The 19,920-nt window shown below is 45.4% G+C and overlaps 5 protein-coding genes across 6 annotated transcripts; 2 read left to right on the forward strand and 3 right to left on the reverse strand.

Moving 5' to 3' along the window:
* Positions 1 to 1,177: 1,177 nt before the first annotated feature.
* Positions 1,178 to 2,220, reverse strand: LOC101763928 (expansin-B11). The gene has a single exon (XM_004986005.3). The coding sequence runs from the start codon at positions 2,198 to 2,200 to the stop codon at positions 1,394 to 1,396; it is 807 nt and encodes a 268-aa protein (XP_004986062.1). The 5' UTR covers positions 2,201 to 2,220; the 3' UTR covers positions 1,178 to 1,393.
* Positions 2,221 to 5,829: 3,609 nt separating this feature from the next.
* Positions 5,830 to 6,846, reverse strand: LOC101765415 (expansin-B11). Its single transcript, XM_012842870.1, has one exon. The coding sequence runs from the start codon at positions 6,844 to 6,846 to the stop codon at positions 6,040 to 6,042; it is 807 nt and encodes a 268-aa protein (XP_012698324.1). The 3' UTR covers positions 5,830 to 6,039.
* Positions 6,847 to 8,437: 1,591 nt separating this feature from the next.
* On the forward strand, positions 8,438 to 12,665 carry LOC101764742 (branched-chain-amino-acid aminotransferase 5, chloroplastic). Of its 2 annotated transcripts, none has more exons than XM_004986007.4 (10): positions 8,438 to 8,758; positions 9,434 to 9,522; positions 9,657 to 9,834; positions 9,970 to 10,146; positions 10,253 to 10,384; positions 10,654 to 10,752; positions 10,844 to 10,960; positions 11,187 to 11,282; positions 11,510 to 11,622; positions 12,241 to 12,665. In XM_004986007.4, the coding sequence occupies exons 1-10, from the start codon at positions 8,666 to 8,668 to the stop codon at positions 12,356 to 12,358; spliced, it is 1,212 nt and encodes a 403-aa protein (XP_004986064.1). In that variant the 5' UTR covers positions 8,438 to 8,665; the 3' UTR covers positions 12,359 to 12,665. The 2 variants fall into 2 exon arrangements, with proteins under 2 accessions (XP_004986064.1, XP_004986065.1); XM_004986008.4 differs by having other exon boundaries at positions 8,440 to 8,758; positions 9,660 to 9,834.
* A 521-nt stretch (positions 12,666 to 13,186) lies between these two features.
* On the reverse strand, positions 13,187 to 15,235 carry LOC101764338 (40S ribosomal protein S19). Its single transcript, XM_004986006.2, has 4 exons — positions 15,067 to 15,235; positions 13,837 to 13,927; positions 13,561 to 13,744; positions 13,187 to 13,467 (listed from the first exon to the last, which is right to left on the reverse strand). Exons 1-4 carry the CDS (start codon positions 15,154 to 15,156, stop codon positions 13,395 to 13,397), a joined length of 438 nt encoding a protein of 145 aa, XP_004986063.1. The 5' UTR covers positions 15,157 to 15,235; the 3' UTR covers positions 13,187 to 13,394.
* Positions 15,236 to 15,248: 13 nt separating this feature from the next.
* On the forward strand, positions 15,249 to 19,773 carry LOC101765815 (protein PAIR1). Its single transcript, XM_004986010.3, has 11 exons — positions 15,249 to 15,593; positions 15,689 to 15,932; positions 16,646 to 16,796; positions 16,895 to 17,032; positions 17,145 to 17,197; positions 17,288 to 17,485; positions 17,801 to 17,860; positions 17,945 to 18,336; positions 18,915 to 19,089; positions 19,186 to 19,270; positions 19,362 to 19,773. Exons 1-11 carry the CDS (start codon positions 15,274 to 15,276, stop codon positions 19,490 to 19,492), a joined length of 1,947 nt encoding a protein of 648 aa, XP_004986067.2. The 5' UTR covers positions 15,249 to 15,273; the 3' UTR covers positions 19,493 to 19,773.
* Positions 19,774 to 19,920: the final 147 nt, after the last annotated feature.

Genomic DNA, 19,920 nt, shown 5'->3' on the forward strand with positions numbered 1-19,920 from the left:
TCCGGGATGTAGTTTTTGAAATGAAAGGGGGTCCTTTAGTCCCGGGTCATCCACCCGCTCCGCCCGCGCCCGCTGGCCACCAGCCGCCCCACACCACTCCGCCCCGTGCCTCCTCTTCCTCGGTTTCCTCCCCGCGTCTCCTCTTCCCCGGCCTCCTTCACCTCGCGCCTCCTCCTCCGTCGGCCCCTCCCGCGTGCCCCCTCGCTCCACCGCTCCGCTCTGCCCCACGCCTCCTAGAGGCTTGCAGGACAAAGGTTCGAACACCCGCTGGTGAGACTCCACCCTTGGAGAGATACCACCAGGCTACAAGCCCATCTGCACCTGATGAGTATTAGTTTGCATCCTCAATAACATGACGAGTATATGAAGTGTTTCAAAATATCCTTCTATGATTCCTACAACCCAAGCAGCAATTAGTGCCATGGTTCTTGTAACTGAAGCAACAATTAAGCTATGGTTCTTGTAACCGAAGGAAATAATATAGATCAAATTCATGTCGCTGAATCCACAAGTCCTTACATTATTATTTTGACCAATGAGTAGTGATTTGTGCGATTCAATTGAGTATATAAAATATTGCATACTACAGTACTTGTTGTGACTAAAGAAACAATTATTGTTGCGGTTCTTGTAAGTGAAAAGAAATCATCCACAATCCAGTTCTTGCCCCCAATAAATATTTTTGTATTTTCTTGATGAATTACCTGATACAAGTTCAATGAAAGTGAGTAAATCTAGAATTTTTTTCGGCAAATGGTTACCTGAAGATAAATACTCATGACCGAGCCTCCCTCTGTCCACCCACTGGATTTACTGAACCGCATCCTCTATTTTGCATAATTCCACATGAGAAGAGTGTGGTTGGGGAGATCAAACACCTCGAAACAGGTGGTTGCTTATGTGGCCGGTCTCTAAACAGGGGTTCACAGAGATAGTTGCTTTATGACCCGGCTACAAGAATGATTCGATTTAATTTCAAGAGGCTGTCCTCTTAGAGGACCGCCTCTAAAAACAAGGATTCCAGAAGCGTTTCTGTTTTAAGAGACGGTTGGCTTAAGTGCCGCCTATGGAAATACATTTCGATAGGCAGCCCGGGTCGCCAGCATGCAAAAAAACATAAAAGATCCATTCAAACTGATCATTAACCATACATGATAAGTTGATTGTTATTACATGGTGAAGACGCAACGGGTTGAGGAATATTGTAAAATGTGATAAATGAGGGTGTGTTTTGCTGCTGCGCGCCTCCTTTATTTATGAATTATATATTAAGGGAGGGAAAGATAGGATGGAGGGATGGATGATCATCCGATCCTCCTGACTGATAGAAAGAAAGAAAAAAAAAGGAAGGAAGGAAATATATTGGTGGAGGTGGATTAAATAATTAAAGGAATTAGAACTGGAGCTTGGAGGTGTAGACGGTGTCGGGCTTCCATCCTTCTGGGATGACGTCGTCCTGTTCGAGCTTGGTTCCTCCCTCGCTGGTGAGACGGATGGCGATGGGGCCCTTGATGGGCTTGGGGCTGTCGATCCTCCAGATGGCGCCCCAGGAGTGCTTGAGGGGCACGAACTCGTCGGAGCCCTTCTCCTTGATGTCGACGGCGACGATGTCGCCGTCGCCGGCGGCGTACTTGACGAGGAGGGCGAAGTAGTTGGGGTTGCAGCCCTTCTCGATGTGGAAGGCGATCTTGGTGTCGGCGGGGTACTTGCACTTGACGCGGCGGAACTGCATGTCGATGATGCCGGCCTTGCGCAGCTTCTCCTCCTCGCCCTTCTTGGCCATGGCGCCGAAGGCGGTGCCGGCGAGGTCGAAGTGGTAGGCGGCGATGGGCTCGTCGTTCATGTCCGTGATGTGGACGATGACGGGCTCGCCGGAGCACTCGGCGGGCTTGTCGCACTTGATCTCGTAGCAGGAGCCGCAGCCGAGGCCGTCCTTGAAGATGGGGGAGTTGCCGCACGCGTTCATGCTGTTGAAGGGGGCCTTGTTCACGTCCTTGTACCCGCACGCGCCGCCGTTGTCGTCGGGGCCGGCGCCCGTCGCCTTGCCGTACCACGTCGCCTTGGCGTCCAGCCACTTGCCGTCGCACGTCGCAGAGATGTTCTTGCCGGGGGGGACCTTGGGAGGGCCGCACACCGCGCCGCCAACCAGCGACGCCACAACCACCGCCACCATCACCGTCGTCGACGTCGTCGAGGCCATCTCCGATGATCCTTGTTGGATAAATGTCGTTGCTTGTGATGAGTGGGGAGCCAAGGCCGCTGCTGCTGGGTATTATATGCTCACCGCCCGGCCACCAACGCGCGGCGCTCCGGCCATGTCGGTCGGTGCTCTTCGTGCGTGCGTATGCATGGTCGAAGGCCTTGTTGTTCTTGACGCATGCATGCAACCGCTGGGCTTGTGTTGCCAAAGTTAGACGTAGCACCGACCAGAGATGGGAAAAAAGTTGCATGCAGTCAGTCGGGCTGCAGACGGACTGCGGCAGTCGCCCGATGCCCTCCGCGTGGGATCGGACGGAGGCACCCTCGCTCGGCTCGATAGTCGCTGGCTCATTGACGTGTGCGCCCGTCCGCGTGGTACTTTCTATCCGCGGCTCAGCTCGGCTCGCTCACCGTGCGTCCACCGCGATCCTCGCGATCAGTTGTCCTCGGCTCGCGTAATCTCGTGATCACATCAGTTGCCGTTCCTCCTGCTCGTCCCCACGGCCTCCTCCTCGGCCGCCTCCACCGGCACGTCCCACTCGCCGTCGTGGAAGGCGCGCACGTACGACTTGGAAGGTGGGCATCTTCGCCTCGCTCCAGTTCTGGACGTGCATCTCCTGCCGCTTCCTCTTCAACTACCCTGTCAACGGCACCACCATGCCCATCGACTGCCGATCCAAGGCGACTACTCTCTCCATTGTTTCTTTCATTCATTTCGTTTGGTCATTCCATAACAACAATTAGCAGATATAAATGTTAATGAGCCATACTTGTACAGGCGAATAATGCTGTTACATATAATTCCCAAGTGCAGGAAGCTAGGAACACACACGCTCATCAGATGCCATCTTCCTTGGAGAACCTGGAGCGAATGATCAGCAGATAACTCAGGTACAGTTAGCTTTTTTTTGTTTGATGATTGTACACGCCCTCCGCCTATTTCTAATCCGTGAGCACATTTACATGCGTGAGCACATGCTAGGTCACACATAATACAGAGAATACCGAGTCGATCACCATAGAAGCAATGGTGAATGAAACGCTAGATGAGGCAATTGAAGCAACTTGAATAATAAAATTCAAGTGAGATCATAATATTTCATATTTTTCTAAGGCATCTTTTAACTCTACGCTCATTATATAACATGTGGCTGATAAAGTTGGACAAACTTTGATTGTTCCTGAAGTTGGAATGTCTTTCGAATCCGAAGAGAAAGCTTACGATATGTACAACACATATGCAGGCAAGATTGGGTTCAGTATTAGAAAGAGCGACATAAAGCGCCGAGCAGATGGCAGTATCTGTCACAAACATATAGTTTGCAGTAATCAAGGTCATGGAGAAACAGAATCATCAAAACACACTACAAGGACAGATTGCAATGCTCGTGTTCTATTTAGTGTTAGCAAGGAGGGGGTGTGGACAGTGTATAAGGTTGTGCTTGATCACAATCATTACCTGGCTAGTCCAAATAAAAGGCAGAAGCTGAGGTCCCAACGAAGTGTTGAAGAAGCAGACAAGAAACTAATTGACCAAATGAGGGACGGCGGGATCAAGCCAGCCCAGGTGTTTGAGTTTATGGTACAATTTTATGGAGGAGTTGATAAAGTGCCATTCACACGGATGGATTGCAACAATGAGATTGGTCGACAGAGCAAGAAGTATTTAGAATCCAATGATGCACAAACATTGTTGGAATACTTGAAAAATAAGCAAATAGAGGATCCATCATTCTTTTATGCCATTGAAATAGATGAGAAAGATGGTAGAATGGATAATTTATTTTGGGCAGATGGTCAGTCTATCATGGATTACGCATGTTTTGGTGATGCCGTGTCTTTCGACACCACGTTTCAGACTAATAAGTTTGAATTGCCTTTTGCTCCACTACTGGGAACCAACCATCACAAGCAGACAATTATTTTTGGGGCTGCATTATTGTTTAATGAGACTATTGAATCTTTTGTTTGGCTATTTGAAACCTTTCTAACAGTAATGTCAGGCAAGCATCCTAGTACAATTTTTACTAATCAAGATGCGGCCATGGCGGGCGCAATTGCTTATGTATTCCCAAACATAAGCCATCGTCTTTGTTTATGGCACATTTATTTAAATGCTGCTAAACATCTCAGTCATGTAATTCAAGAGCATCCGGAGAAATTTCTTCCTGATTTTAAGAGATGTGTGTATGAAGACAGATCTGAGTTTTACTTCAAGAAGAAGTGGGATGAATTGTTGCGTGACTACAAACTTGAGGATAATGAATGGATGTTAAACCTATATGATTTGAGAGCAAAGTGGGCTGCTGTGCATCGTGACTCATTTACAGCTGATATGAACTCCACTCAAAGGAGTGAAGGTATGAATAATGTATTCAAGAAAAGATTTCGTAGAAAATTGGGTCTTTCGGAGCTCCTTGTAGAATACGAGAAGGTTTCTGTTAGTCTTCGTGAAAATGAGTTGGATGAAGATTTCCAATCACGTCGAAAGAGCCTAGTTACTTGCATCCCTTTATTGAAGACCGCGGCCGATTCATATACAAGGAGGATGTTTAAAGAATTTGAGAAAGAATTCGAGTTACAGTTTTTATTTTCTTGTAGATTGTTACCCAGCGAGGGTTCAGTTTTGACATATATGGTTACACATATGTACTCTGACTATAGAGCAACGGTTGTATTCAACAAAGCAGATTTGACCATTGCATGTGCTTGCCAAAAGTACGAATCCATAGGTATGTATACAAGGTTTAAATTGCAATAGTATAATTTCTAATACAAATTGCTGAAATATGACGTCCACATCTTATAGGTATATTGTGCAAGCATGCGCTCAGAGTGTTCAATGTAAACGATGTTTTCGTGTTACCATCACAATATATACTGAACAGATGGACAAAATATGCAAAGAGAGAATTCTATATTGAGAAACAAGGATCTGAGAAGGAAAGTTTGAAAACCCAAGCTGCACGTATCTCACGAAAGGCAACATCCGTTGCATTGAAGTGTTCACGGTCAAAATAACTTCTTGATTATTTGGAGAATGCAATAGGTAATTTGGATTTGGAAGCAGATAATTCTCTAAGCAAGATGCAAGAAAAAGCCAATGAGGTTCCTCCAATTTCAATTGATTGTGCTACAAACACATTCAGAGGTCAAATATCATTTAGAATTCCTCGGATGGTAAAAGGCCCAAAGAGTAAATGAGGGACCATCTCCCTTGAAAAGAATAAAGGGAAGAAAAAGAAAAGTGGTAGAAAGAAAGGTAATGATCCTACCCATTCTAGGATGTTTTCCTTTTTTGTTGCATTTGTATTTAACTTCATATTTGAATATAGGGCAAGATTCAATAAATGCAGCAAATAATAGATATGAAGGATGTGAAGATGCTGACCTAGAGCAATTTATCGTAAGTTATATGATTTAGATTATATTCACTTTTCATATTTGATTTGCTTACATGTAACTTTTTATAAACAATTTCATATTCTATCATTCTATCATACAGGATCTTAACGATGGTACCATTTCGATAGGCAGCCCGGGTCGCGAGCATGCAAAAAAACATAAAAGATCCATTCAAACTGATCATTAACCATACATGATAAGTTGATTGTTATTACATGGTGAAGACGCAACGGGCTGAGGAATATTGTAAAATGTGATAAATGAGGGTGTGTTTTGCTGCTGCGCGCCTCCTTTATTTATGAATTATATATTAAGGGAGGGAAAGATAGGATGGAGGGATGGATGATCATCCGATCCTCCTGACTGATAGAAAGAAAGAAAAAAAAAGGAAGGAAGGAAATATACTGGTGGAGGTGGATTAAATAATTAAAGGAATTAGAACTGGAGCTTGGAGGTGTAGACGGTGTCGGGCTTCCATCCTTCTGGGATGACGTCGTCCTGTTCGAGCTTGGTTCCTCCCTCGCTGGTGAGACGGACGGCGATGGGGCCCTTGATGGGCTTGGGGCTGTCGATCCTCCAGATGGCGCCCCAGGAGTGCTTGAGGGGCACGAACTCGTCGGAGCCCTTCTCCTTGATGTCGACGGCGACGATGTCGCCGTCGCCGGCGGCGTACTTGACGAGGAGGGCGAAGTAGTTGGGGTTGCAGCCCTTCTCGATGTGGAAGGCGATCTTGGTGTCGGCGGGGTACTTGCACTTGACGCGGCGGAACTGCATGTCGATGATGCCGGCCTTGCGCAGCTTCTCCTCCTCGCCCTTCTTGGCCATGGCGCCGAAGGCGGTGCCGGCGAGGTCGAAGTGGTAGGCGGCGATGGGCTCGTCGTTCATGTCCGTGATGTGGACGATGACGGGCTCGCCGGAGCACTCGGCGGGCTTGTCGCACTTGATCTCGTAGCAGGAGCCGCAGCCGAGGCCGTCCTTGAAGATGGGGGAGTTGCCGCACGCGTTCATGCTGTTGAAGGGGGCCTTGTTCACGTCCTTGTACCCGCACGCGCCGCCGTTGTCGTCGGGGCCGGCGCCCGTCGCCTTGCCGTACCACGTCGCCTTGGCGTCCAGCCACTTGCCGTCGCACGTCGCAGAGATGTTCTTGCCGGGGGGGACCTTGGGAGGGCCGCACACCGCGCCGCCAACCAGCGACGCCACAACCACCGCCACCATCACCGTCGTCGACGTCGTCGAGGCCATCTCCGACGATCCTTGTTGGATAAATGTCGTTGCTTGTGATGAGTGGGGAGCCAAGGCCGCTGCTGCTGGGTATTATATGCTCACCGCCCGGCCACCAACGCGCGGCGCTCCGGCCATGTCGGTCGGTGCTCTTCGTGCGTGCGTATGCATGGTCGAAGGCCTTGTTGTTCTTCTGGACGCATGCATGCAACCGCTGGGCTTGTGTTGCCAAAGTTAGACGTAGCACCGACGAGAGATGGTGGTGACGAGGTGTTGGCTTTACCGGCTTCAGTGCTGGGCCTATATGGATTTTGGATCGACCGGGCCGGCCTGTGAGTAATTAATTCACAGGTATATGGGCCGGGCTTTAATATGGGCTGCAATTTCGTATCAGTGAATGATATTTGATTCACATTTGATTCAAAAGCAACAGAAATAGAGCATGCCTTCCTCTCAAATTAAGGGCAAGGATATACTATTAATGTTTAACTTTCATAGGTTTGTTTAACTTTCAAAAAGACCAGCAAGCAAAAGACCAGCACTCCACCACAAGCGTATTGTTTAACTTTCAGAGGTTTGTTTAGTTAGGTTATCTTCCCACGAGATAATTATTAATGTCATAAGATCGATCACTGACAACATCAACGCGTCTAGTTAGTTAAGTAACCACGCACAAAACGTTGGCGATCTGATGGCCTTTCCCATTGTTGTCTTTTGTTTAAAAAGGGCCACAGCATGTATGCTCTCTCTGCTATATAAGGAGAGCCGAGCAACATCAGATTGCATTGGTAGCTACATTAGCTTGCAGGTTAACGGAGTATATATGGCGCAGAATGGCTCCTGCTATGCTGCCACCACCAATCAGGTATTTTATTTTACTTGAAGAATTTCATTTCCGCCACATGTATATGCATATATACTAAAGGAAATTAAAATATGATTCGCATTATGATTGATCAACCAAATACTCCTTCATAGTCCATGCCAGCCGCATCATGGCAACGTCAATTAGGCTATCACCGTGTCACCGGAAGAACACTAAGTTGATGCGTGAAAACAACTTTAAAATGCATTATATTATTGCTTCCTAAAGTAATTAATTATCTATATGTTTGTGTCTATATGAAAAGACACGAAACATAAACACGGTTTAAAAATACTATTGCAACATTATAAAAGTGTATATATATATATTTTAGAAAAACATTAAAATAAAAAGAATTAGCTAATTGGACTAGAAAGGTGCAATCAACTATTGAAACATCCAAAATATTTTTTTTGCAACATTCCAAAATAGTTGTTGAAAACATCACCTTTCCTGTCTAATATACCAAAAATAATTACCTCAACATCCACATATCAACTGAAATTCCTTGCAACATCATTGTACACATATCGCAATAAAAATACATGCAAGAAACTTCCACCACAATATCCGTCTTTAGGGTTGGAGGGTCTCACTGTTGCAACATCATCACGTGTCTACCGCAACAATATAACACGTCAAAAATTCCCGTCGTAACATGACCTGGGACGTCTGATTTTTGTTTACCAAAAGGTTGAGGAGCCGGTAGAAGCCATGCCAGAGGGTCCATGGCAGAAAACGGCATGCTCGCTTGCTGTCGCTGAGCTTGCAGCAAAGCGACTGAGGTGTGGGGTCCAAATCGGAGTGGGACCAGGCATACACCTCACGCGCCAGGCTATTGTATTGAGTTTCAGACGGCGACTCAACCGCCCTCTGGCATTGACTGCCGCCGCCGCCGCCGCCGCATTCGCTCCTCCGCCTCCGGCCTCCCCGCACGCTTGGTTTCGCTTGCGTGAGCTTGCGCTACAAGAGGAAATGGAGCCCGGCCTCGCCTCCCGCGGCGCCCTCCCGGCCGCCCCGCCGCTCCCAAGATGGCTGACGCGCCACTCGCTCTCGCCGTGCCTTAAGGTCCCCCCGCCCCCAAACTTGGCTTAACATTACGATCTGCTACAGTAGTGTATGTGTGTGTGTGTGTGTGTGTTCACATCTTTAGATGATTGGAGAGGTAGGGAGCTTCTAGCTTGCGTAAAGCGGTTTCAGACATGGTTAGGTGCGGGCCTTCAAAAGAGCAATTGCTTTTGGACCTTTGGTCTTCTCTCTTCCGTGGGTTGTTGTTTACCAATTGCTACTAGTGCAGTGTGCGTCAAAACTTATTGCCTACCTAAATGAACATGGTCCATGGCATTATAGTGCTCTGATTCCCTTACTAATAGTTTGTTTCACCTATGTTTACCACTTTTTTACATGGATGGCACTATGGCCACCCCTCCTTTTTTTTTAATCCTAAGAAAAGAGGATAACCTATCAAAAAGGAAAGAAAAGTGGATAAAATATTGCTCTGAATTTGCATAGACTCCCTAGCGTGGTCCTCCAGATAAACCCCCATCTTGCTTTACCTCCCTGGCCCGAGAATCGGAATCGATCCCCATTTGATTGCTTCAGATGGATATATCTACAATACTTTTGTAGTTCCTTGTAAAGATGCCAAAGAATCGAGACAACTTCAATCACTTCCACTGTGATTACTTTCACCGGCCTTCTGATTCTAATAGATGATTCTTTCATGTTTTTCTTAATCTGCAGATCCGGAACCACATTTATTCAATGCCAAGTCCCACTTACAAGGTTCCTAGCGTGACAAAATGCCAGGCTTCTTTAGCAACTAACTACATGTATGTAACTCTGAGCTACAAACTATATTGCTTACTAACATGCACTTCATCATTGGCATGGTTGTGGTTCGGCTAAATTTGTACCGGTCATGCGCTCGTCACTTTTAGCTCTGCACTGATGCTTTAACTCTTAGCAGGGAAACATCTGAGGTGGTTGATTTGGACTGGGAAAACCTTGGCTTTGGCCTTGTCGAGACTGATTTTATGTATGTTGCAAAATGTGGGCCTGATGGAAACTTTTCCAAAGGTGAAGTCCTACCATTTGGACCTATAGCAGTGAGCCCATCTGCTGGAGTCTTAAATTATGGACAGGTTAGTAAGGAGTCATCCCACCTTGTTTCTTAGTCCAGTGGGTTGGGAATCTTGGACAATGATAACCTGGCAATTAGATATCTTTGAAGACCTGCCAGTACTGTGTGCTTAAGCAATGATATTTCTGGTATGCAGGGATTGTTTGAAGGCCTAAAAGCATATAGGAAAACCGATGGGTCCATCCTGTTGTTTCGTCCGGAAGAGAACGCTACAAGGATGATAACTGGTGCAGAGAGGATGTGCATGCCTGCTCCAACTGTTGAGCAATTCGTTGATGCTGTAAAGCAAACTGTTTTGGCAAATAAAAGATGGGTTAGTACTTTTCTTTATGTTTTTATGCCTATTCAAACACATGTTATTTTAATGAGTCATTATCCCCTCCGCTAACATATGGTGTTTATTTCCCCCCTTGAACTAGGTGCCTCCTACTGGTAAAGGTTCCTTGTATATTAGGCCACTACTAATGGGAAGCGGGGCTGTTCTTGGTCTTGCGCCTGCTCCTGAGTACACCTTTATGATTTTTGTGTCCCCTGTTGGGAATTACTTCAAGGTTCGTGATGAGTTCTCCACCATTAAATTATGTGGCACTTATCCAAAATGTAAAAAGTCATGGACCTAGAGTAAATCATGATAACCAGTGTTCTTTCCTGCTCAGTGAACCATGTTAAGGATACCTTAAATTGTAATTTTGTCATGAGATTTCCTTGTCACAGCACCACCTAGAATATGAACTCATCCTCTGTGATGCGTCGAAAACAGTTTCTTTCAACATAATGCCAGTCTATTTGTTAATTAACTTTGTTTAACTTTATTGTGCAGGAAGGTCTGTCTCCTATTAATTTGATTGTTGAAGACAAATTTCACCGTGCCAGCCCTGGTGGAACTGGAGGCGTGAAAACCATCGGAAACTATGCCTCGGTAACTTTATGAATCAGCACTTATTGAAATTATATATAGAGAGTAGTTTCAGTTTGGTAAATTAATTGCACATTTTGCCATCACTATCTAGGTATTGAAAGCTCAAAAGATTGCAAAGAGCAAAGGATATTCTGATGTCCTTTATTTGGATGCTGTTCATGACAAATATCTTGAAGAAGTCTCTTCCTGCAATATTTTTGTTGTGAAAGTATGATCCTTCACTCCTGCCCTTGTTACTTTGGCAGTATATCTCCTTCAAGCTGCTGTTAAGAGTAGGTTTTAGTGCTCAAAGCATACGATAGTGATAAAACCATATTCTTTTATCACCATTCTAGTTATCCACAACTTTTTCCTTAACCTATGAAACATCCTTTGGTTGATAAAACATACTATTCTATGGAATGATGGACCTATTTTCTTGTCTTTTTCACCAGGACAATGTTATTTCTACTCCTGCAATTAAAGGAACAATACTGCCTGGAATAACCAGGAAAAGTATAATTGAAGTTGCTCAGAGCAAAGGCTTCAAGGTAAATTGCTCATTAGTCTCATGGATTCACAGGAACTTTGAAATGAAGGACTGCCTTACCAGTGCGTTGCGTTGTAGCTGAAAGTTTAATTGTTCAGATGTATAGTTTTCACACGTACACTTCATGCCTGTAACTCATTAGCATAGGGAGAAGGATATGTGAAGTAGGCATCATATGCTGCCTGTAATATTATGTATTCTTAACTAATGCAATTTGCTTCTTGTAAGGTTGAGGAGCGCCTAGTCTCAGTAGATGAATTGCTTAACGCTGATGAAGTTTTCTGCACGGGAACTGCTGTTGTGGTGTCACCTGTGGGGAGCATTACATATCTGGGGAAAAGGTGACAATTCTCCTATGCCTTGCAGGTTTATTTGGTATTTAATATGCATGGGCGGTGAACAAGCCGTTTGTCCTTTTTGTGAAAACACTGTTAAACATATTTTCTTGAGTAAGGCATTTCCCCATTCTTGCAATAGCACCAAGATGTTACTGCTGAAACACATGATGAGCAAAACCACCTTTCCCCATCCACTAGTAAATACTTCTTGTACTAGTTTTTCTGATCATTTAAGTATTGATGTGATTGATTTATATAATTTTTTTGTTTTCCGCTTGTACCTTGATTTTACCTGACATAGTTTCTTCATTGTGTGGGTGTTAGTTTCTTTCGTGGGTTCCTTCAATGTAGCACCGCATGCCATTTGGACTGGGGTTCTTTTCCCTGTTTTTATTTAAAGCAAAATACATGGAATTCAGTTTTACGTGCGAGGGGCAGTGATGTGTCTTCTGAGATGGATGACTGAAGCCGTATGTACAGCAATTTCAACACTGCTCGCATACTTACAGAACATATGACATGATTGTTGTGTTGTTGATTTGTAGAAAATGGAAGATCCATTTTTGAGAGAGTAATGTGTAGCAATGCTGGACTCTGAAATCCCATGGTCTTCACTTGCAGGGTAGAATATGGCAACCAAGGAGTCGGTGTCGTATCTCAGCAGCTATACAAGTCTCTTACAAGCCTCCAGATGGGTCTTGTGGAGGACTTCATGGATTGGACCGTGCAACTGAATTAGTAGCGGGTCATAGATATTGCCTGCGGGGATCTCCAGATCATTACAGCTAGATGTTGTGATAATTTACTTGTTAGTTTTTGCAGAGCGCTCCTGAATTGGGTTCCTGTTGTAGATTACAGACACAGTGCGTATGTATTGTATTTGTTTTCCTTGCTTTCCTCGTGGTATGAGCACAGAGCAGTAAGATCATGTACTGCTTACTAGCCCTGAGCTCCTGACCACAAGAACACTGATCACTCGTGTTGCCTTCTTATCTTTTGCTTCAAAGTAATAAAATAAAATCGTTGCCTTGCATCTTATAACGTAAGAATAGATCCAGATTCGTTGATGCTGTGGCTTGACATGTTGTGGTATCTGAAGGGAAAGCTAAAAATGTCTTGGACATCGCCATCATACTGTTGTCTGCTGGAGCAATCAGATCTGTTCGCTTTGTACAGAGCACTAGTAGAATCAAACTGTTGCCTGCTGCAGCTATCAGATAAGTTTGCTTCGTACAGGGCACTGGTAGAAATGTTGGTACTGAGTTAAGTATGTTGGCATCGTCTCAGTTTTCACAGAGTAATCAAGCGGTTTGATTGTGTTTCCATTTTCTTTTGCATCTACAGGTTCAGGAAACAAATTCAGATTACCACGCAAGCTAAATACTTTATTTGTTCCTTTTTCAAAAATATACTTTGGATCACAGTAGAATTTTGAAGTAACTTCACGATAGGAAACCGTAAACACCGACCGGACTCAAAACCTCAAACCCAGCAAACGAAATTGGGAGAGGAGTAATCCACGCCGCTATTAGTGAACTAGATCTGTACGAAAAGAAGACGCACCATGGATCTCAGCTCAAACATTTCACAAACAAATTTCTTTGGTTCCGGGAGTTCTGATATTGCATTAGATATTCAGCGAAGATATAGTGCTGCTCCATAGCTATGCATTAAACTTTAAATTCTCTGAACAAAAATAGGCAGCACAAGACCTAATTCAAAGCGGCCATCTCAACCATCAAACAAGACATAACTCAAACAGAAGATGAGACTGCTCAAGCTTCAACAGCAACCCTTCCAGCCACTTGGTCCAGATCACGCCTTCCCTGGGAAGTAATCAGCCGTCCACTGCAAGGCAACAACAAAACAACAATAAGCACATTTCCATGACTTTGGAAAAACAATCAAGCAAGAATATAAGGCACAGAGCATTTCAGTTACCCCTTGGGATCAACATCAATGATGCCCATCTTCTGCAATTGCTGCAGGATGTTGCGTGAAATGGCACCACTGCTCTTGCAGAAGTGTGGTGGACGGGAGCCATTCCTCTGGCGGCCACCGTAGATCTTCTGGAAGCCACCCACACCAATGCCTTGCCTCAGGTAGATCTTCCTTGCAATGGAGGCTGCAGGGGAAGAAAATTGGAAATCTGATTGAGGTGCAACATTCTGGATATTAAAGTCCATAAATGATATAGGGGAGAACAGGATTCCTCACCAGCCCTGGTGTAGTACCAGTCAGGGTCATAAGGAGGGAGCTCCTTGAACCTCGCAGTCTTCACAATGTCAACCCACTCAGGAAGCTCCATCTAACAGAAGACAAAGCATCATAATTCTAAGAAATTCCACATAGCAACACAGGAATATTGTCATTATCCATAGCAGATAACTAATGCAAAAGAGAAGAAACACATTCTCCCAACCTCACATCTATAATCTAATTGGTTGCTAATATAACACATAAGCTTTGTTTCTTGAAGCAACAAAAACTGTAACTACGATTTTGAATTAAAAGCCAACTAAACAAAAAGAAAGCTTGGTAGTAGCAACACTTGAGCGTAATGAGCAGAATAGTGTTATGTTAAAACAATAAATGTTTTATATAATTCCAACAAAAAAGCCATATCATAGCCATTTCCAGCCTGTTTGGAAGGGAAATGCTTGTTGAATTATAAGCACCCAATTGTCTAAACCCTAAGGGTTTAAATCCTGAAACACCCCTTTCGAACAGAACAGACTATCTTTGATGGATATCAATAGAAACAAAATAAATCACCTCATAGGGGTCCTGTTGTGCTCAGGGAATTTTAAGCATTCACAAAACATGCGTTCATCCCAAGTATATGGATAATAGGACCCCCTTGACAAACAGGCAGATACAATCAATGGTTCCCTCCAACAGAACATCTAGAATTGAACAGAATAAACTACACCTACAACAGAAAAAGTTGACCCTCCGCATTGGCCCAAAAGACCCAGCAGAGCAGCATCTCTGGCACCCCAATAAATCTGAGCAAGATAAAAAAAAAGGGGGGGGGGGGGGAGTACATCTAGTGCTTCAACAAATCATGCTCCAATCTACTGATCAAATGCCCACAAATCACACAACATATTGTCTAAGGTAAGTACCTTTCCCTGATCGATGGGCCCTATAACTCGAGTCTTATGTATATTTAGAATCATCCTACAACAAAAATCATAGCTCGCAATACCACCCAGATGGTTAATGGCTGATAAGCCCAACAAGAGTAAGCCAAACGCGAAATCCCTCTACTGGCTACTGGTATAACCAAAAGACCAACCCACGCGATGAAGCCAGCATATCAGAGGGTTGCTCCTAAAACTGCACGGGCAACGGCAATCCGATGCACTCACACAAGATCAGCACTGGTGACTGTCGTTGGGCGCGACCATTCTACGAAGTGAAAGGCGAGTCAGGTAGCGTTACCTTGCCCGAGCGCTTGAGGTGGGCGGAGTAGGCCATGACGAACTCGTGCGGGTTGACATCCTTCACCGTCCTCGCCGTCGAAGCCGCCATCCTGCCGCCGCCGCAGCAGAGGGACGTAGAGAGAGAGAGACAGGGGGGTGATGGGGTGGGCGGCTGCTGGCGGCTGCTCGGGGCTAGGGTTTTGTGGAACCCTGGAAGGGGGATGGTATGGGCCGGCCGAGTTGGGCCGAGAAGAGTCAGTCCAATAGGGTCCAGTCCAGCATGCGTTTGCCGCCGGTCGCCGCCGCACACAAAAGTCAAAGAGGAATGATGGGATGCCTTGCACACGGCGGCCCCACATGGCAGGGTGGTCTACAAAGGCCAGCTAGGCACGGAGCAGCGAATTCAAATTTGCAGCGCCTGCGCCTCCCTCGCCGGCGATCACCACGTCCGCCGCCGCCTCGCTCGTGCCCGCTACGGGAGCAGGCCATGAAGCTTAAGATCAATAAGGCGTGCGACCTCGGCTCCATCTCCGTCCTCCCTCCCCGGTGAAATCCCCCGCCCAATTTCCTGCCCTCTCGCCGCGGCTGCTTCCGCGATTCTCACATGCGGTTGGTTCCTGCTGTGTTTCTGCTGCTTTCAGTAGGACCGGAGGGAGCGGCGGCGCCGGCGTGGTGGGCGCGTCGGGTTCCTCCGCCGCGGCCCTGGCGGGGTCGCAGCAGCAGCAGCAGCAGCGCTCGCAGCCGCTATCGCAGCAGTCCTTCTCGCAGGGCGTTGGGGGAAGCGGAGGCGGGTCGTCGCTCCTGCACTCGCAGTCGCAGCTCTCGCAGGGATCCCTCGACGATAGCCTCCTCAGCCTCCACCTCGCGTCTCCCACGCGCGATCAGGTCCGGTCCGCATCCATTCGTCCCTCGCTTCTCTGCTATGTGTGCCGATTGGTGGTTTTCCTTCATCGGTGGGTTCGTCAAGTGTGATTTGTGGTTGGGATTCAGTGAGTGTCGTGCTAGTTGCAGCAGGTTGGATTAGTTTCAGGTTACTTCAACTGTGTTTTATTGATGTGTGGAAGGAACACTTAAAATTGATGCAAGTCACAGGAATTCGCAAAATGTGTTCTGCTTGAGGGCTTTTCAGGCGTATCAGTTGGGCCTCAGCTGCAAAATTTTGTAGGATGCAGAACCACACTGCAAGCAGATTGTCCAGTTTCCAATAATTTATCTGTCAAATAGATTCCGATCAATCAAACTGTTTGCTCTGTACTGGTAGCACCATCTCGCCATCTAGTTGTTGCATTCATGTACTGGAGCTTTTGGGGAGTAGCTCTCCTGAGCTCCATCTATGACTGTGAATCTGTTTGAAATTTGTGATTTCATCATGCGAGTCTGTTTGAAATCCATGCCCTTCTTGATTCCACCAGTATGCAAATGGTCCCTTCTGCTTTATTCTTCAAGGCATGATAAGCACCCAATGTGGAAATGCTCTTGCTGCTCATATTTCACTTACAGCTCCTGTGTTTCTATCTGCAGCCCACCAGTATTCAAATATGTATAATTATGATTTCTTGCACAATTTTGACCTCCATTTTCTTTTGCTTGGTCACCAGAGATTTGGGTTACATGATGACTCATCAAAGAAGATGCCTTCGTTGCCTGTCAACTCAGCTTCTTGTGTGCGAGAAGAATCTCAGCTGCAACTGGCAAAAATATCAAGCAACCCTGTCCATCGATGGAATCCTTCTCCTCCTGACAGTAGATGTAAAGCCTCAAGACCTCACGCCATTTTATATCCAGATTACCCATTCATTTACATACCCTATTTTGATTTCTGTGCCTGACTAGTAGTACTTTAACAGGTCAGGTTCCTAATGAAGATGTTGAGCGCAAATTTCAGCATCTGGCAAGTTCGGTGCATAAGATGGGGATGGTACTCGATTCGGTGCAAAATGATGTTATGCAGTTAAACAGAGCCATGAAGGAAGCATCACTAGATTGTAAGTCCTCCTGTCTGGTAACTGAATTTGATACTGCAGGAGTTTCTCTTTGTTCATGAGCTTTTGTGTATGTTCTGGCACATCACTGAAAGCATGCATTTGTCATGTTCAGCTGGAAGCATACAGCAGAAGGTGGTTGTCCTAGACAATTCACTGCAGAAAGTTGTAAGGATTATTGATGCTTCAGTCCTTTCTCCTACTGCATCCTATTTTCACAGACAACAAAATTTGACTTAGTTATTCATGCCATTGCAGCTTAAGGGACAAGATGATCTCAAAGCACTTTTTGAGAGCAGCACCAAAAGCATTGCTGATCAGCTGAGTGTTCTGAACTCCCATTCCCGCAAACTGGATGAGATATCCTCGACCCTTTCAGTCTGGCCGAAACAAATAGAGATAGATTTAAGGCAACTTCAAAGTGACATCTTCAGAATTTTTGCAAAAGAGATGGAGGTAGTCCTTAAGTTTCTTCACTTCTAGTTTTGATACGACTCCAATAGTTCCATTTTTTCTTTTGGGTTCTTCTGATGGTTGGCATGTGCGCACAAATAATTATTGTACCAACTTCCTAGTTTGTAACTTGCACATTTATCGTAGTAGATGTCAGTTCAGTTTCACATTAACATACAAATTAGCTCAAATTTGCAGATGATTTAAATCATACAGTCAATCTCGTATGCACTTGTCACTTGGAGTACTCAAAGAAACATGAAACATTGCTGAGACACTGTTTGGTCTAAACTGGCTGATCATCGCCTCTTTGTGCAGGGGATTGTTAGAGCTATCAGATCTCTCAACAGTAGGCCTGCTGCAATCCAAATGCCAACAGTAAGTATCCATTACTGTAGTGAGCAATTCAAAATTCCATCAGTATCCCCCTCTTTTAGTTATATCTATTACATCTTACTGAAGGACCAGAGCTGCATGACCAATGGAAGGCCACTGATGAACCAACTACCACTAGTAAATGAAAGGTCCCAGGTGAACCAAACACCAGTAGCAACCCGGGTGAGCCAAACACCAGTTGCAATCATGGTGAACCAAACACCAGTAGCAAGCTTGGTGAGCCAAACAGCAGGAGCAAATGGAAGACACTTGGCGAGCCAAACACCAGCAGCAAATGGGAAAACTCTGATGAACCAAACATCAGTAGCTGATGGAAGATCCCTGATGAGCCAAACAACAGCACCAAATGGAAGACCTGTGATGAGCCAGAGACCAGCAGCAAATGGAAGGTCCCAGACGAACCAAATACATGTAGCAAGTGGACAGCCCTATACGAACAAAATACCAGCACCAAAAGTGTAATATTCTCACCTCAGTTTCTTACAAATTCCAGTTATTAGATAATATTTTATTCATGTAGAATGGAGAATTAAACTTGAAGTTCTCTCAATGGTTGATCAAAGTGCAAACTGACTGCTCTAATCTTGATATCCTCAAAAACAAGGTTTAGATATTGTTATATGATAACCTGAAAGCTGATTGAAAATTCATCATTGGATGCATGTTCATTAAAAGAGCTGCTTCTTCTTTTTTCATTGCATCTGGCTAATGCAACAGTCTGTGTGTTGAAAGGACAGCATGTTCAGAGGCTACTGCAGTGGAATGTTTGTTTGTTTGTTTTTTATATTAGCTATGGATTTTTCAGTTTTATTATTTTCACATATGAATGTTAGTTTCATCATACTAGCATGGCATTTGTTTTTTTTCAGTTGCACTGATTTCCATCAAGTAAGATTTCTAGTGCAATTTCAGTTAAACTGGATGTTTTGCTGCTAACATGATTGCCGCTTTCTGAATATGTACTTGCACTGATTTTGTTTTTGTGTGTCTTAGTTTGGATGACTGTACCGTGACTAGGCTTCCTTATTATCGGCAGGCATCCTGCACCTTTGGCTTGCCCCGCAAAGGTTGCAGATCCGAAGTTGAAGGTAGAAGAGGGAAAGATGAAAGCGCTTCCCCAAAGGTTGACCGGTGGTTCTAGAAGCAGGGTGGTACCTAAACAGGAAGAGGTGCCAACTACAAAGGTCACCCGGAGTGTGGCAACTAAGAAGGTAAGTGAATTATTACTTGTGGTATTTTGGCAACCAAGAGATGCAGTAGCCTTATGTTGACGACGGTTGGTTTGCTTGTGAGTACGCAACGCGCAGGCACCGCCGGCCTTGATAATCATCGACTCTGATGATGACAGCGAAGGTCGCGTCTCCTGCGTGATCCTCAAGTCCTCAGAATCAGGTATTTGGTGTACGGCAGAGAGGTGGTGGAGTTGCATTTTGGGTGGGCAGTTAGCTGAAGAAAGGAAGACGTGTGCGGTTGTGTGCTGCAGGTGACAAGGAGTGCGACCTGATGAAGGAAGCCGCGGAAGAGAGCCAGCAGATCCTGCGGAGGGCCAGGAAGCGGCGGAGAAGAGAGATGCTGCAGGTCATTGTGCCTGCCGCCGCCTCGCCTAATTTATAAGGTAATCCAACGACATGACAAACGATACAGAGGCGGTGAGTAAGGAGTGTTTTAGTAGATAATGATATAGAGAAGTAGATAAAAATTAAGACGAGTTGAGGCCCATGGACAGAGTTGCGTGGTGTGGTGTGGTGTGGTGTGGTGTGCTTCTTTACCTTTCCCCTTGGTTTGTTTATGTAACTCAGCGCATGCACTATTGAGGTGTGTCACCGACAGACAGTGTTGTATGGGTGCTCGTGAACAATGGGATAGAGATTTACCTTACCCCTTTTGATCGTATATACATATGTATCTGCCATGGCAATGAGATGGATTGGAGAGCAGTGCAGCAAGCTCTGGTCTCGTGCCCTGCTCTGATCTCATCAGCCAGAAGAGAAGGGGTGCGTGCGTGCGTGCGTGTGTTGTGTGTTGCTGCTGCGGCGGCGGCG

Source organism: Setaria italica, chromosome IX (genome assembly GCF_000263155.2).
Source record: "Setaria italica strain Yugu1 chromosome IX, Setaria_italica_v2.0, whole genome shotgun sequence".
NCBI classification, from domain to species: Eukaryota; Viridiplantae; Streptophyta; class Magnoliopsida; order Poales; family Poaceae; genus Setaria; species Setaria italica.